Raw genomic sequence first — 17,030 nt, 5'->3', positions numbered from 1 at the left:
AGGAGAGAGAGAGAGAGAGAGAAAGAAAGCGTTTTGAAAGCAGCCATCCTTTCCACCTGACTGTCAAACATGTTGACACCTTTCTCTGGGGAACCACAATTTGAAGGAGCACGAAAATACACCGAGCAGCGACGAGAAGCGAACGACCGGCGGTTGCTCCAACAAGCGGCAGTAAAATATTAAACCTAATTAACATCGCATTTGCAACGAACGACTCCGGAGCACCGTGTACATCACCTTGACATGGCCACCTTCCCTTTGGCGGTGTAAAAGTTTTGTCCATCAACCGCCCAACGGTGCGATTTCGGTAAAAGGGATGATAAATTGGATTCCATTTATCTCCACTGCGAGCTGCCACCGCACGCAGTACACCGAGACCTCACGAAAGGAAAAAAGCTCGCTGTGCGTCTCGTCAAATCATGACGGACGAATTTATCGCTCCAATCCATCGGAGCCATTTTCACGCCGCCCATTAACCGTGACGTGGCAAAGGACTTCCCTCTAACGGTGTGCGAACCGACCCTCCCATCGCACACTACTAGACCGACCGTTGGTCCTGGTGAGTGCAATGACCCAACTTCTAAAGGCAACTATTTTTACCCGAAATAAAGCAACACAAAATGCCCACCTCCGCTAGCCCTTTTGGGTGTGTTGGCCGCTGTCAAACATTCTCACATCAGCGCACAATACTGCAGCAGGTGTGAAATGTGGAAATTTATATACGACCGCTTTCCAGGAACCCATCGAGGGATGGTAAACCTCCACCAATGCTTGACTAGCCACGCCAAGCCGGGCCGGGGGTGCCAATATCAACACCGGACATCAAACGAATCCTTTCGATTCGATTGCCCCACGAAGCGTTAGCGTCGTGAGTACACAAACACACACACATGCGGAGAGGCTGTAATTTCTTTTCCTTTATTATCACCACTAGCACAGGATGCCGGTGTTCGCTTTTTTGTGGGTTAAATTGCGCTGAACGTACGCCGCGTGAAGCCTGCGTCAGCACTAGCACTGACCATGGCAAGGACAAGTGGTTCCATAACAATGCCGAACCGAACAGCAGAGAAGCATAAGGCGAAAAAAAAGGCATAGTGAACCCGGACGAAAAGCTCCGTTTGGTCCTGGTGTACCGATCGAGCGCGAACGGGCGTGAGGCTACGCCTGAAAGGTAGACCGACTGCTACACACATGCGGGAAAACGTGCGGTCCCCAGCGAATTCCAAAGGCCTTAGGCGACAAACGGAAGAGAGAGAGAGAGGCACTAGCTGTTGGATTGGACGGCGATATCGGCGATGGATGGATCAAGATGGAGTACTCGACCGACCTTTCTCTCTTCGCGAGGTTCAACCAACCCGACGGCGATAGACCGTGAAAAATGTTCGTACGTCGAAGCATAACAAATGTTTGCATAACCGACTCCCTTTTCTCGCCTGCACCGGTGCTGTCAGGATCTAGGGAGGGACGTTTCATCCCCGAGCTCGAAGGATACAACACTCCATCGGGGGGGGCGCTTTTATCGACGCTAACGATTAAAGGAAATACTACTGTCCCTTCGCCAATAACTCACTTCGCTGGGGCGGTTCGGAAAAGCTCTCGAAGCACGGGAAAGCTGGGAGAGAAAATCTGCAGATCGAAGGAAAACGCTTCCCTTGTCTAGTTTCAATGTAAACCTCCAAAATACTCCGAAGTAACGAACGGAAAAAGGCAGTAAGCAAAAAAAAATACCATGCTATTGCCGCCTGTAAGCTATGCAAATGCAGCACACCGCGCGATCGCGATTGAAAAGGACGATTCCCAGGACAAACAGGCAAGCAACCGAACGACGTTAGGCAGAACGCGCAAATCGATTCACCCGAAACCGAAAGCACATTTGTCTCGCTCGATGAATCTGCCAGGGGGGTGATTGTGCCTTCCGGCTCAGCCACACAGCCACCCACGTCCGGAGAGAGAAAAAAAAGCAACGGAAGAAATGGAAAACCATGCCCCGCAGGACAAGCCACCCAAGAGGGCAAAAAAAAAACAGAGCGGACCCAAGATCGACAAAATGGCAGACAAATTCCTACAGCAACTTTTTTTCTCATTAAACTTCCTCGTTTAATTTATTATCATTCCGGGGCAGCTTTTCCGTGTCTAGTGCAAGGGGGAGGCACAAAATTCCACCCAGGAAAGCCGGGTGTGACGAAACCGGACCGAGGAAACCGAGACGTGCTGTGTGTTCTCGCTGAAATGGCATTCCTCTGCACACGTCCGTACGACACTGTCACGCCCGGTTACTTCCACTTCCGATTTTTCCCACGGCCTTGTCCTGTGGGCGTGCATGTGTGTGTGTGTGTGCGTTTGTGTGTGAGTCTTGTCGCTTCCGGCCGTTGGGGAAAAATACCGAGGGAACTCGTGCTCCGCAATGCGCAGCGTGAGCGGGAACGTTTGGAAAATTGGAGGATTTTTTGTTGTTGCTCTATTCTTGAAGCAGCTGTCGAACTTGTCGAAATTATCGAAGTTAAAGAGGCGTCAGTCGCCGTGAAGTTTAAAAATAATCCTTCTTGGAGCTGGTGAAAAAAAAATTGTCAAATTTCATCCGTGACACAAACGGTCATTAAACACGACAGGCACATTCTTAATCGGAAGCTTCACCGGGAACTAGGAGCGATGACCTTCTGCTACCAATGGCCAGCCAACGTCCGGAAATTGCTCCTGAAGCTCTCATTTCGCGGACTCGCCAATCCGCGGACGGTTCCCGAACGGCGCATCGCGAACGATTAACGGCTTTTACTCCCCACCGGCGGTAATGTTGGGTGGCCGTAAATCATGCAAAACATAAAACATGCTTGTGCTGCTTTTCTGCACCGGCAGCATCGGATTCAACAAAAAAGAGAAAAAAATCCCTCTCCTTCCTGCGATCGGGCGAAAGTTTTCGAGAAGAACTTCTGCTGTGAACATTTTACGACCTGCCGTCAAAGCGGACCTCGGACAAAATACGCCACAGCGGTGGATGCACGCTTGTGCAGCAGTTCTTTTTCGCCAAAATTTCTCTCACGGCGCACAGGGCCATAATCACAACCATCCGCGATGCTGCATCCAAAGGACTCGCTAAGATCCGGTTTAGCGTTCGATGAGGATGGGACAAAGTTTTGCACTTCTTTTCACACACTCCCAATTGCGCAACTCGCCCGATTCCGTCGAGTCGAGTGAACCTTCCGCCAGTTGAGATATTGCTGGCTCACCTTTTTTTCCCACAGTAAAAACGGAAATCACTTCACCATCGACTCGGAAAGGGAAGGTAGCGTCATGCGTTGCGTTGCTAAATTCCGACACCAGATTATGTCGTAAAAACTAACGAACCAGCTGAAGACGAACGCGTAGTAACCGCTCTCAGTGGAGTGCTGGAGTTGGTTACCTAGCGCCTTTTTTTTGGCCTTTTTGCTTGCGCTGTATGTGTACATTAAATTATGTTTGTGTCCCTCACGAGACAAAGACGCACGGCTGGAGAAGTCCATCTCGCGGGTCGGGCTCTTTCGCAGAGTTGTGTACACAAAAGCACCAAGAGGACCAGGTTGTGTGTATGCATCCGCGCCTTCATCCCACATCAACAAGGGCCACTCTTAACTCGACAAATCAATCTTCACCCGCGCGAGGTTGATGGATGGTTTTATGCTACGCCGAGGACACAACACCGATATGCGCGCCCGGTGCGCACACACAAAGAGATTACGCGCCGGAGCTAACGAAAATTAAAATTTTCCCTCACCCAATTAGCATAAGCGGGCGTCTCAATTATTTTCCTTTGTCGCGGAATAAGACACCTGGATGGGTGCTTTGGCCGTATGCCTTCTACCTTGCCATCTCTGCACAGATAACGAAAACGGCGCGAAGATTGATGAAGTTGAAAAAAGCGCCTAGTTGTCTACATTTGGCCATTCATTTGTCACTGAGTCCAATCAAATCGGAAGCACTTCTCGCTTCGTGGTTCGTTACTTCTCACGCGTGAAGCGTGATAAAACGGGAGTTAAACTTTCGTCCAAGTGCTTATGGCACACGAGACACTCCTAATCCACCCTCATACTCTAATGTCGAACAGGTAGACGGACAAACCATGGGAGAACGAAACAAACGATCAAAAAGGGTTCACCATTCTCGGTGTGCCCCTCTAAAAGTGAACTCGAGATCCGAGGGTTTCGGGGACTAATGAACCCATTCCAGGGACTGCGTCACTTGAGCGGGAAGCCAGTAATTTTCTTCTCTATTCTAGTTTTTTTTTGGTCCAACCCACAAAAGCTCTCACATCCCTCCGGTGGCCGGGTTCTGGTAGAATACGCCATCGAGAGCTTACGGAACGTGGAAGGAAAATTTCGCAAGGAGGAAGAAATTTTTCATCCTTAATTAGCTTTAATTACTTTCATTATCATTTTTATGGCGGCCGCGCACAAAACCGGACTGTGCGCCCACTAACGTCCCCAGACAATGTTTCGACCGTTTATCAGCAGCAACAGGCCATCCGAAACATTACCGGGAGCAAATTTTGCCAACACCCGTCCGTCTGGTCGTTCATTCGATGCTTTTGTTCTTTCTCGCTTTTTTTCTCCAAAACTCCCATAAAATCCTTTAAAACCTTCCCCGAGCAAGCCTCTTTCGAGTGTCTCGGCCAATCCGTCCGTGCTAACCTAAAAACGAAGGAAGGACAGATTTTTGGGATGACAAGCCAAAAAAAAACACCCCGAGCGGGGGTCAAACTCTTGGTGTATCCTGCGAACCGTTCTCACGCGCTGGCGTGTGTGTTTGATGAGGTGATGAATTATTTATCCATGGTTAAACGAAATACTGGGCCCGAGGATGGAGTGTTCTAACTAACTCGGACGCGCGTCCAGGGTTGCATGATAAACGCCATCTACTTCCCAGTAGCTCGGTAGATCATCTACGGACCATCGAACATGTGGTAGAGTTCATTCGTCCTTAACCACACACGTTTAGGAAGTCTGAGCTAGCGAGCGGAAAGAACGCAGCTTCGCACCAGATATTTATGATAAACACAATCGATAAATGTGGGGAGGGTTATTTTCACTCCAAGGCGCTCCAAGGAGAGACAGAGAGATAGAGTAGTGACGAGGATTATCCTTGCTACCGGCTCATCTAAAACCCCCGTTGACCTTGGGTTGGCGCCATGAGAAAGTGACGTGGGTGTGAGTCCTTTATGACGCGTGCTCAGGGAGCTTTACGAGGATGTAATTGAATTTTTATGATTTAATTGGAACGGGACGCACCATAAAGGGAAGCTTTGATGAAATCTTGCCCGCAGATGACGAAAACTCGTCCACACATGACCTGATGATCCTGACAGTAGAAATAAAAGAATCGATCTAGACGTGACCGGACACGTGGTTGAAAAAGCGAAATGGTCTGGAATTCCACGAGCTTTGGGAGGAAGCGAAAACTCGAAATTGTGAACCAGACAACACGGAGATAAGTGGAAATTAAACTTTAATTACACTTGCCACGTTCGAAATAGTGACATTTAACTACCGTCCAACCGGCGGTCCCTTTTTCGAGTCTTCTTTTTTTTTTTGTCACCTCACCCGGGAAATTGTCAGCGACCGATAAGGGACAACTCGCCGGGACAAACCCGCAACATTACGCAAAAGAACAAACCACCGACGAGCGAACGAACGCGAGCGCAAAAGAGGAATGGCCGAGAATTGATTGCTTATCGATTGTCGTTCGGAAGATGGGTTTTCCTCGGTCAATTATTCTTTTTTTCCTGCTCCTGTTGCTGCTGCTGCTGCTACAGCGCACCTCCCCTGGAAAGCTGCTGGAAAATGGAAAACTTTTACACTTTCCTTTTTTCCCACTCTCGCGCGCTTGCTCCCAGATATCGCAGGAATGCCCCACCGGCCTTTCGTGTTTGTTATCAGAGAGTTAACGAAACTTTGAGCCACCCAGCAGCAGACGACGTCCGGGAGTAGGAAAAACACGCCACACAATGCAAAAAAAGGTCAAGCACTACGGGATGGTGGCAGTTTTTTTTCCCCAAAATACACCGCCACCAAGGGCGGCTCCCGTAACGATAAGGACACCAAGCGGCAGCACGAAAATCGGCGCACGGAATTCATCCCACGATACACGACGCTGCGAGGGGCGCCCAAGGATGTCCAAGGGTCTCGGGAAAAGCTTAAGCGAAAGTTCCGACTCCCCACTTCCCGACCGGGCGCGCCAAAACTCGTATCAAACACTAATAAATCACGAAGGTTTTTGCTCCGACAGCAGCAGCAGCTTTTTTCAACTTCCGTTCTCTTTCGTCCAGACTGCCGCGATTGGAAAGGCCGCAGTCACCGACGAGCCTCGGGTACTTGCCCGTCGGAAAAGCGAGTGCCCTTTCTGTGGGTGTGTTTGTGTTTTTTTATATCTTCAACCCAAGCTACTTTGGAAACCGGCTACCATCCCCACCTCCTGATGAGAAGATGTTGCTATTCTGATCCTCTTTTTTGTGGCCAAAAATACGATCACAACGGCATCGATGGCTCATACCGTGTACCGTGAGTTTGGCAGTCCATTCACCACTGGAAGTGGAAAGCAGCACGCATCCCGGAGAAGTATCTCTTACCGGCGAGAAGAAAGGAAACTGCTTCTTCGAAAAATACCACCACTCAAGTGCAAATTCAGAAAGAGCAACAGTTGTTTCGTCAAAAAATCCTACGTAAAACTCAGGGAGCTTTAGATTTCATCACTTCAAAAAGATCCAATCGACATGCATCAACAGCCGAAGCTCGATCCGAAAGGTCAGTCGAGTGGTAGAGCAAGTACCACCCCTTTGAAGCATATTTATGTATCCACCCGAACAAACTCCCGAGAAACCGATTTACCAGGATGCATCAGGATAGCCCACTAGCATGAGATACAACACCGGCGTCCTCTTTCGATTCCATCACGCTCGCATGTCGAACGGTCGTTTCTCACTAACCTCCTGAAGGTACGGCGTCGTGTCAACGCGACTACTCACTTAAAGGGCCACTTACTTCGCACCGTGGCTTTAAAACACATCTGACCAGGGAAACGCGATACGTCTCGTCGTGTGTGCGTGATGGTTCGATATTGACGCTAAATTCGTTCGATAAATTTTGCGCACAAATTATCGCCCAACGTTGGGGTGAAAGAAAAATGGCGACCCGCGGGGGAGGTTGTCGTAATAAACGAGTTTTTAACGCGCCCCTTTGGGACTCCCGTTGGGAGAACCGGAAGGTGGTTGGGTCATCGAAAACCACAACAATGTTCTCCACGCGGGAATAGGGTTTGTGGTTTTTTGAGCGCGACATGCACAAAACGTGACTGTCACTCATTAACGCGGCCCGAGTTCAACAGTTGGACGTCATCGGCGCAACAGTTGGCACTGCTGGAACGCGGAACTGGCAGGCAATATGTGGCACGGGGCCAAGCCGGTCCGAATGGGTGCTTCTAAACCTGCTAACCTGTTCTAGCACCGCTTAACACCGGGAGAACGCGACTACGCGGCATGTTGATGCTGGTCAGTTACTTAGAATTTGCATCTCCTCATTAGGCACGCTCGCGAGGACGATGGCAGGTGGAGAAAAAGGGCGTAGGAGAGAGACTTCAGAATTGCTTTTCCTCATCCTAACCCACTCGAGCAACCCGATGGGGGTTTGGTTATGTTTGCCAAGACACGTTTGCGTTAATCGGGGCGCGGTTTGTCGCGAGTTGCGGTTTTCTAGGAAATGACATGAAATTCCCACATGATTTGCGGTGGAAAATGGACGTACGCCATGAAAATCCAACACACACACACTCATCGTGACGAGTTCGCACGTGATCTGAAGCTGATCTGTCGATAGCGAACCACTGCGAGTTTGTTATCAAACAAATTCCTGGTCGGACATATCGGTTAAACGCAACAAAAAAAGAAACTTAAATGGAATCCTTACCTTAATCGAGTAGGAATTTATCCGCTGTCGTGGCAGCACGTTGAACGACGAGAAGTCCAAACGACGCGAGAAGATCCCGTTGGCACCGGATGTGGCTCTGTGCAAGGAAGAAAGAAGGCATAAACCAGACATTAGATAATCAGGCTCGCATATCACAGGACGATTGATTCGAAAAGAAGTGAACAAACGCAACAAATCATGATGGATAATGTGCTGAAAATAAAACTTCGACTTAAAATGGAACCACTTATCGGTCACGGTTGTATCAGGCCAAACGCTTTCCACGTGACGTCGCGAATCCCCCAAGGTGAATCGGTTCGAGGGGAGTTGCGTTCTTTAAAAAGGAGCACGAACAGCGCCCAGCTGGTGGCGCATAAGAAAAGATAAGACGCCATCACCAGGCAATCGTATCTAAAGCCGGAATCAAATGAATCGCCTCCAAACAAACCCACGAAAGGGACACTCCTTTCGAGGCGAGCAAACTCGAACGGCGCACGTATCGAATGCAAGGGGTGTGTGATGTGAGAAAACCCGATGGTGGCTCCTTATCGCAAAATCTTAGCAATGGCAGTGAAAAATGAAACACTCCAATGCGCCATCGGCCACATGCACGCGAGGGTTACGCTCGAGTTTCACGAGGCGCACGAAACGAAACGCTTCGCGAACGGAAGCGAAACTCTCGCTGGCGTAATTTTTGCAATCCAAACCCGGAACGTGACACGGGCGAAGAAAGATTGCATGGCATGTGTGGGCGCCCGAGCTTGGGTGTGTGTGTGTGTGTCCAATTTCGAATGCACCGTACATGCAAGCACGTCTCGTCGAAATGCAATTGATTTTTTTTCCTCTGCTTTACCAAGAACACCCGCGGTTTGTGAGGATTCCCACAAGCACTGCGCAATTCCAACGCTCGTGTTACGGTGGCGAGAAGTGGATTGTGTTTTTGGCGATAAATTGCAGCTGCATGTAGATGAAGATAAATTGAGCTTTAACAAACGCGAGTGAATTTTGTTCCAATAAAACTATCGACTTTAACACGTCGCAAAAATTGCATCGCCAGGACGAGGTGCAAAACTTTATTCAGAATGTCACACGAATCGTCGCTATCACTATTACTGACCCAATATCCCTGCAGCTAAAGGCTCAATTTGAAGAGTTTAAACTGAACGCGACGACCATCGACGGGTGTTATTTATGAGCATTTTGTTCTGAATGCACATCACACACCTCTGCTGCTGCTGCAATAAAAATACGCTTCTACGAAACTAATCGGTTTCGGGGTATCGCGTTCGTCCTTAACTTTTGCATTCAATGACACGGACCCTTCGACGCAAAAGGTCGATTATTGGCCCGAATATCAACACACAAACACACACACACACATTCCTCCCTAAGGGCCGTTCGCATATACATCACTTTCGAACGACATTATTGGAAAACTTCTGGCGCTTTGTCGTCGTCCTCGTCGCTGGCTAAACTTTCGGATGGATTCCGAATGGCAAGAACGCAAATAGTTAGCCAAAAAGCACACACACACCTCGTGCGGTAAACGATTGCATAAGAAGATCACCGTACCGGTCGAGATGCACGAGGGAAAACTTTCGCACAATGATTCATCGACGGGGGTTGGCTTGTTTTGCTGTTTCGCTCACATCCGAGCGATAGAGTTTAGCAAACCCATTAGGGTGGACATGCGAGACCATTTGGGAACGACAAAAAAAACGCACCCATCGATGGAGCTGCGATGGAGCAGCCGGTTTGGCAAACGAGGCGTGAATGTTTACTCAAAACGTGAGCACAGAGCTCTCGAACACAAGTTTGTTTGCTTTTTTACTCCGTTAGGGGTGTGAGGGTTGGATTGAGGAGACCAGAAGGTGCCACCAACCCTTCGCCATAGACGCACAACTCACTCTGAACCACCTCAAGGTTAACTATTCGCACTAACCCCTAACACAGACGGAGGCGAACAACCCCTGCTTCTCAACCAAACGATCAGATATTCCGCGGACGAATGGACACCCATCCCTCAGCCATCACCATCTCTTCCAGAGGCTCGTCAATTTATCACACCGATGACGCACACACACACATACACCCATTCGCCGAGGTGTTGCAGAAGATCGTGCACTGGAAGATCACCGGCGACTCGCAGTCGCTGGAGCAAAGTGGTGGAAATATTTCGCTCAATCAAAACCCACCCCCATGCTTCAGGGGTAAAAGACGCTTCGTGCTACAAATCGTGATTTCCTCTTCCTTGATATTCGGTTTGGTTTTGTGGCAGTAGAAAAAAAAAACGAAAAAATAACACCCAAAACACGCGGATACCGGCGAGTTCGCTACGTGACGGGAATTCATTTGCAGTGGGGGTGCGCGCGCGCGCGACCACGGTTCTTTGCCAAAAGTAAGCGCAAAAAAGCAACACGCTATTCCGTAATATTTTCTCGCTCGGAATACGCAATCCACCCGCGGCACAAGAGATTGGTTTGTGCAAAAATACCCACCAAATGGGGGGGTAGACTGCGATGAAAGAAGCTGGCAAAGGAGTGTCCTAACGCGCACACACACACGCATACTCAAAAGAATGCAAGCCAGGTCTAAATTCTTTCCCAACCACGCGAAAACGAGCCACCAAGAGGATTATCTAATCTGGCTTCATTTGTTTCCTTTTTTTTGTTTTTCTTTTGCTGCTTCATCTCTTTTGTCCCGGATTCACTTTTCGCAGATTTATGCACGCAATTAAAGAGCTCCACCACCGCTGCAACGGACCTGAAGCAGGGTGGAATGAGGGCAGATGAAGAGAAATATTTACGCCACAACACCCACACACTCCCCTGCTCCGCCAGCCACCCCTCGCAAAAGGGTGCATTTTCCCATCCCCCACCAAATGGAAGTGGAAAACCTGAGCTGAAGCAGAACAAAACGCCTCCATCGGAAAGCGGGCTTCCCGGCGGCTAGGGGGAGTGTTTTTCTTTTTCCACCCCCGGAACGACGCACGCAACACATTAAATCTCGGACGATGGCCATTCACACACACACGCACACGTTCGTAAGCCCGCAGGAGGAACTAAAAACACGGACCAACATTGAAACGCTGGCGACGTACGGGGTGGGTGGTTGTTGGGTGGGCGGAACTCATAACCGCGATCAGCGAAAAGCGTGCCTAAAGAAACCGAAAACACCGCCATCACGAAACACACACACACAGAGTTCCGGCTGAAACACGCGGGTAAGAAAAACACTCGCACACACGTAGGCAGGCGCTGGCTGTTCAGCACTTTTTAACCTTGACATTGACGGCGAGAAGACGGCAAAATTATCGGACCTCGCGAAGGAGGCACGAGGCGGGAAGCGAGAGGCTGCAACAGACCCCACTCACCCCTATTTAACCACCACCACCCCAAGTGAGGTAGGTTGATTTCAAAATAAGCAGTAAAGCAAAAAATGAAGGGAAAAAAAACTCGCGACGTTCACGTCATACGCCAGAGCACGCCGTGGCATACATATTTCGAGCGGCACGCGAAGAAACCGCGGCGGACGCTGGACGTTTGGTTGGGTGGCCACTAAGAAGGGACCGAAAGAGCCCCCAACCATTCGCCATTGGAATCTCACCCCTCGTTGCGAAGGGGGTTGCGCGTTTGGGGATGGTTTTGGTCGGCGCTGGCGGGATATATTACAAGAAAACAAAACAGAGAAAAAAAACCCGTTCCTGACGGACGGCGATCAACATTTCCGCCGGTTATTCAATCGATCATAAAGCATCGCTGCCCTTAGTGGGTGGTTTACATTTATCAGCGGCCTGTTTGGAGTATGCTGGCACACAAACGAACGCGATTGCACACACTGGCAAGGTCATCAAGGCGCGCTAAATGCCACTCCGCCCAGAGAGATGCGAAATTAAACAACGCACATTCGAGAATAATCAACCGGATTTGGGGTTGGAACTCGGAGACTCTAAAACACCAACACGGCACGTCCGTGAGCCGTGTGACATTTTGTGCGCCAATTTAAACCGATCGAGTAGCGCTGTTCAATGACATAACCGCGATCGGTTGCGATCGCCTGCGGATTCACGCTCGAAATGGGGTTCCTTCCTCGAGGAGAAGAACGAATCTGGTCCCGTTTTGGTGTTAAAACCCTCCCCAATCGCCAACCACAACAACAACGGGCGCGAGTTTCTGCTGAGAGACAGCAGAAGAGTAGCGCTCGAGCGGCTTGCAGAGTGGCCTTGGAAACGATCGCCACCCATCGACCGGAGATAATTTGACGATATAAATCATGTGTGTAGCGCCGCGAGAACGATCGCACTCCGACGCCGCCATTCGCCGGACATCGAGGGGGTTGCGATACCGGAGGGGATGAAATAAAATAACAACCCTGAGGTCCGCGCGTTTCCTTCAGCATGGACATAAAAATAGCTACACGACGCGACGGACGCGAGAAGCGAAAAGAAACCCTCTACTGCGCTTAAAGAAGCGACCACAAATTAAACACTCTCCATCATAGCGACACACACACACACACACACACACTGGTGCACGTATCGATTGTGCGACTTTAGAACATAGTTGCATCCGGCAGACGCGCGCGAAGAATGACCACGAGAACACGAAAGCTCGCGCAATTAATCATCCTTCTCTGCCCATCTTCTCAGGGAAGCTCCTTTTGCCCTATCATCGCCGCGCCTTTTACCGCGCGCATACGCTGACGACCGGAAGCTCGCTCCTTTTGTGGGAAAGCGGTGTGATTTTAGGTAGGAAGGATGCCGCGAAGGAAGACCCACTAACACACCACCACAGTGCGACCACCCGCCGTATGTCTGCGCCAACGTCCTCCGTTTGGATAATCAATCATCGCGTTTGCACACATTGTTGCGAAGAACCACCCCCCCCCCCCCCCCCCCGTCGTACCCCGGCTGGTAGGGGATGGCCCACAAGGGGATGATATTGAGGGGTCTCACACCCAGACGGTGTGCCAGCGACAACTTTCCATTTTAGTCACCGTAAACCGCTCACTCGCGTTGATATCCGCGTTCGCGACAAGTGCGACGAGTGGGACACGAAATGCCAATGTTGCCCTTCGGAAAATGGCCTCAAGCTACCACCCAACCAACGATGTCTGGCCACCTCCGCGTGTACAGGGGTTTTAGCTGGATGCCAACGCAAACACACACACCGGTGTAACTAGGGCAGCTTAGTGTCATTGCGCGAGATATTCGCGTGGGACTCGTAAGGAGGTAAGCGCATCAAAGGTGGTTCCTTTGCGTGTTGGAATTCAAACAGCGCGTCTACGGTGCCACGAGATCGAGGAACGAGCTCTTCAATGGCACGAGGGATGAAAATTCAACGCGGCTAGAACACCTAAACGCGCGTCAAAGCTCTCAACTCCGGCGAGAGACAAAATGGCATAAAACTTTACGATCGTCGCTAGCTGATTGTTGGATGGGTCGCATTTTTTCTCTAGCCGTAGAAGGTACGCAGCAAACCCCATGCGTAGATCAAAGATCCTTCGCGTCCCAGGACCGTCGGAGGGAGATCACGACAAACGGCCAAGGTCAAACGGCGATCGACGGTATTACCTGCGGTTTCAAAAGAGCGGGACCAAAGCGATCGACCGCTTCCAAAATGAAAATTAACCCAAATCACCATTAATGGCGCGCCAAATCGCACGCAGCAGATAACTCTGGGTCGATGGAGGACATGGTGGGTGGGGAGAAGGTGGAGAGGGTGGGGGGGTGAGATTCACCCCCCAAAAACCGGGCGCAATAAAAAGAAAAATAATGATACAGCCCATTTTCTACGAATACGAGCTAGCTAAGGCAGGCAAGCTCGTTTATTCCGGATCACATTCGATTCGGTACGCGCGCGACTGGCTGGAACCACGCACGATGGACACAGCTGTAGTATATTTATGGCTCCGGCGTCAACCCGGCATCTGCACGACATGGGAAACGGTCTCGGCTTTAGCAGCAGCAGCAGCAGTAGCTGTAGCTGATACGACGACCCTGTTTTGTCCCATACGCGCTGAAATTGTGCAATGCGCGCTGAATGAATCGCTCCCTCGCAAGTCCAGGCGAAGAAACGGACTTTCGAAGGTTTTGTGGGATGTCCCCAATTCAGTTTTCTGTCCTCCTGTACCTCGACAATATCTTTACTCAAAAATTGAACAGAGCCTCCGTTATGAACAGGGGAATCAAAAATTCGAGCCCAAGACAACGAAAAGATGATTTATGGAATCTTTCAGGGCGAAGGAATCTCACATTGCGCTAGATCCTCGATCTATTGAGGATTAACGTTGTCCTTGTGTCCTTCTCGAACGTCCCCAGCGGGACAGATGCTCGCTTCCATCCAAGCTGCCGATGCGAGATTTACGATGTGGAATCGGTAATCGTCATAAATCCAACCCAAAGCCAATGACGGAAATCATTCGCGGACCCCAAAAAGATCTAGCTTTATGAGATCAAGATCCTACCTTAAATAGCTCACGATCGCCGTTTGTGATCTCGCGCGTTGATTCGTCCCTGAACCTTCAATTTCCAGTTGATCGCCAGTTGAGCGGGGTCCTTCTCAGAACGATAATTGGACGGCATCGCGCACACAAAAAATTAACCGAGCGCGGTTCCATCGAAAACATTCCACGAAAATGAACGCGCACGCCTGGCTTACGGACTCGGGCGCTTAATTAATATGCGTAACATAAGGGATCCGCGGACCGGCGAATTGAGCAATGCCGCACATCTTGAGCCATTCGTACTAATCGTTCCGCGGGCGCGTTTCCACGACGTTGTCTGGCAAACGAACAAACCACCCAAAGGGGATCTTATGCCCGGGGACAAGCATAAATGGCATGCCTTCCGACGACATCGAAACACATCAGAAACACGTTTCATTCGGAACCGGGGTCCCGTGATCTGAAGCCGCCATCGAGGCGGTGAAGAGTCTCCAAAGGCAGACCTAACGAAACAATTGCCACTCCAAAAAATAAATAAAAAGATACGCACGCACAAGACATCGATCATCGGCGCCCGAGGAGGGCAGAAGCTCCAAAAACCATCCCACAGTGCGTCCCTAAAACGTAACGGCGCGCATTCGCGAGGCACTTTACGCGTCCGGAGGGCCTTTTTTTTCTCTGTCCGCAATGCCATTGTGCGTGTTTGGGTCTTCAGCGTACCAGCTGCCCCTTCGTGAGTAGGGAAACAATAAACGAAATATGTCGCCATGAAGGAGAGACCAAAAAGCGAAGATCGATGTGGCGCCCGTCTGCCCATCCGCCAGCGCCGGTAAGCCTGACCCATTTCGGATTTAAAAAAACCCGCCTTTTCTCGCGAGCGAACATGTATGTGCAGGAAAATATTATACCAGCAAACAAGCAGCGTTTAAATATGGGGAGATAACACGCGTTTGCGGAACATTTAGTGGTCTAAGATCGCGAGCCCTTTACCTACGAAACAACCCCCGGAAGAGGTGATGGCATTCGACATTTTTTCAACAAACATTCAAACTAATCGCCTTCTCGGTGTATCAGATCGTCTAGCGCAAGATTTGAACATAAAAAAAAACCAACTCGCGATAAACGCGCACGTGACATCGCGCATCGAACACGCCGCCAAACAACGCAACGTAAGCCAAACGAACACAATGGGTTGCATTCTTGTCGAATGCACCTTCGAAAAACGGGACCCACCCGAGCAGCAGGCTATCGATCGCGATCATGGCAGCTGCGCACACGAACCGACAAGAGCCACCCCATGCTGGGGCCCTTTAAAGCGCCTTGGAAGCAACCGATTCGCTTCCTTAAGGCGTAATCAATTTTACTGCCACAGCCCTTTTTGTTTATTTACTTTTAGCGTGCGCGATATCAGTTTCACGCCACCGATAAAGAGCGCAGAGTACCATATACGGACCACGGAAGCGTCTAAGTTGTTGTTTCTTGGCTAAGAGACGTGTGCGATTTCCTTTTCCAAGCCATGCTTGTACGTGACACATTGAAGCCGCGTTTAAAGTGGCGTCTTGCGAGTGAGAGCCGTCCAGCGAGAGCTCCAAGATCTGCTGACCAATCTGCTCTGTTACCAGAACCGGTGTCGAAATGTTTGGATCCACTGGACGGATACTGAAGCAGCTGCCCCTATGTTAGAGGAATTCATGCATCATCAAAAAACCCGTTGTTGAATGACACAAGGAGTCATCGCGAAAAAGAAACGCAACGCAATTGCAACCTCCCGTTTCGAGAGGTACGGCTGATATTTGTGGCCAAAATATGAGCTCAAACTCGTGGCACAAAAACACAAACACAATGCCTTGTTCTAATAACGCCAGCACATGCCGTTACTGTCGTAAATCAACTGTAGAAAAACCGCGAAACAGGAAAACTCGTACCCCCATCCGGGTGGGTCCTTTTGTTCCGGTTGGCCCAACATGGTGGGTGGGCATTGGGTTTCCAAAAATTTACAACACCCCACCGGCAGCACTATCAGCTGACCCTAGCCCTAAACACGGGTCCCGCCGGAATCATCCCCATCACCCCGAGGTTTCACCCCTAACGCGTCCGAAAGGCAGCATTGCGTAAACTTTCTTCCAGCCCATTTCCGGTGGCCCGCACGCGTAGCACAAAGCGACACCGCCACGACAGCGTGAGGATCGTTTGCCACCCAGCGACCCGCACACCGGAAACTGTTCATAAATCCATCCGATCTGCCCCCACTCGGGAGGGTGGCCGGCCGACCTCCTTTCAAGACGCAACCCTCCACGCAGGCACGCACAGGAGCACGTTTTGGCGGCACGTCCCCATTCCAAAAGCGGTCCGTTTTTGCTCCAGCAATTGCAGCGTGGAACAACTTCGCAGGGCCAGAGAACCGGGACGCGAAAGTAATTGGGTGTTATATTTAATTTAAATTGGATCAACAACGAGAAAGCCACGAACGGAGCAACCGCTGAAATCAACCTGCGCTGGACGTGACGTTCGGTCACACACACATACGCACACACGCTTGGCGATCGTAAATTATGCAAATTGTGTGGTTTATTTTGGGTTCCGCCGTCCCAAACACACCCCACTCATAACACGCAGGAGTGTGTTTTTGGGGAGATTCTTTTACCGGTTGCAATTTTT

At 50.2% G+C, this 17,030-nt stretch overlaps 1 protein-coding gene across 1 annotated transcript in view; it reads right to left on the bottom strand.

The window, feature by feature from the left end:
• Positions 1–17,030, bottom strand: part of LOC128732046 (headcase protein) — a 90,052-nt gene that overhangs the window by 62,518 nt on the left and 10,504 nt on the right. The window contains exon 2 of the mRNA XM_053825208.1: positions 7,929–8,025. Within this exon, the coding sequence (XP_053681183.1) occupies positions 7,929–8,025 (97 nt within the window). The remainder of the gene's footprint in view (positions 1–7,928; positions 8,026–17,030) is intronic.

The sequence above is a fragment of the Anopheles nili genome, chromosome 2 (assembly GCF_943737925.1).
Source record: "Anopheles nili chromosome 2, idAnoNiliSN_F5_01, whole genome shotgun sequence".
Classification (NCBI taxonomy): Eukaryota; Metazoa; Arthropoda; class Insecta; order Diptera; family Culicidae; genus Anopheles; species Anopheles nili.
The sequence above is the reverse complement of the archived record's forward strand: the minus strand, read 5'-3'. Positions and strand labels throughout refer to the sequence as shown.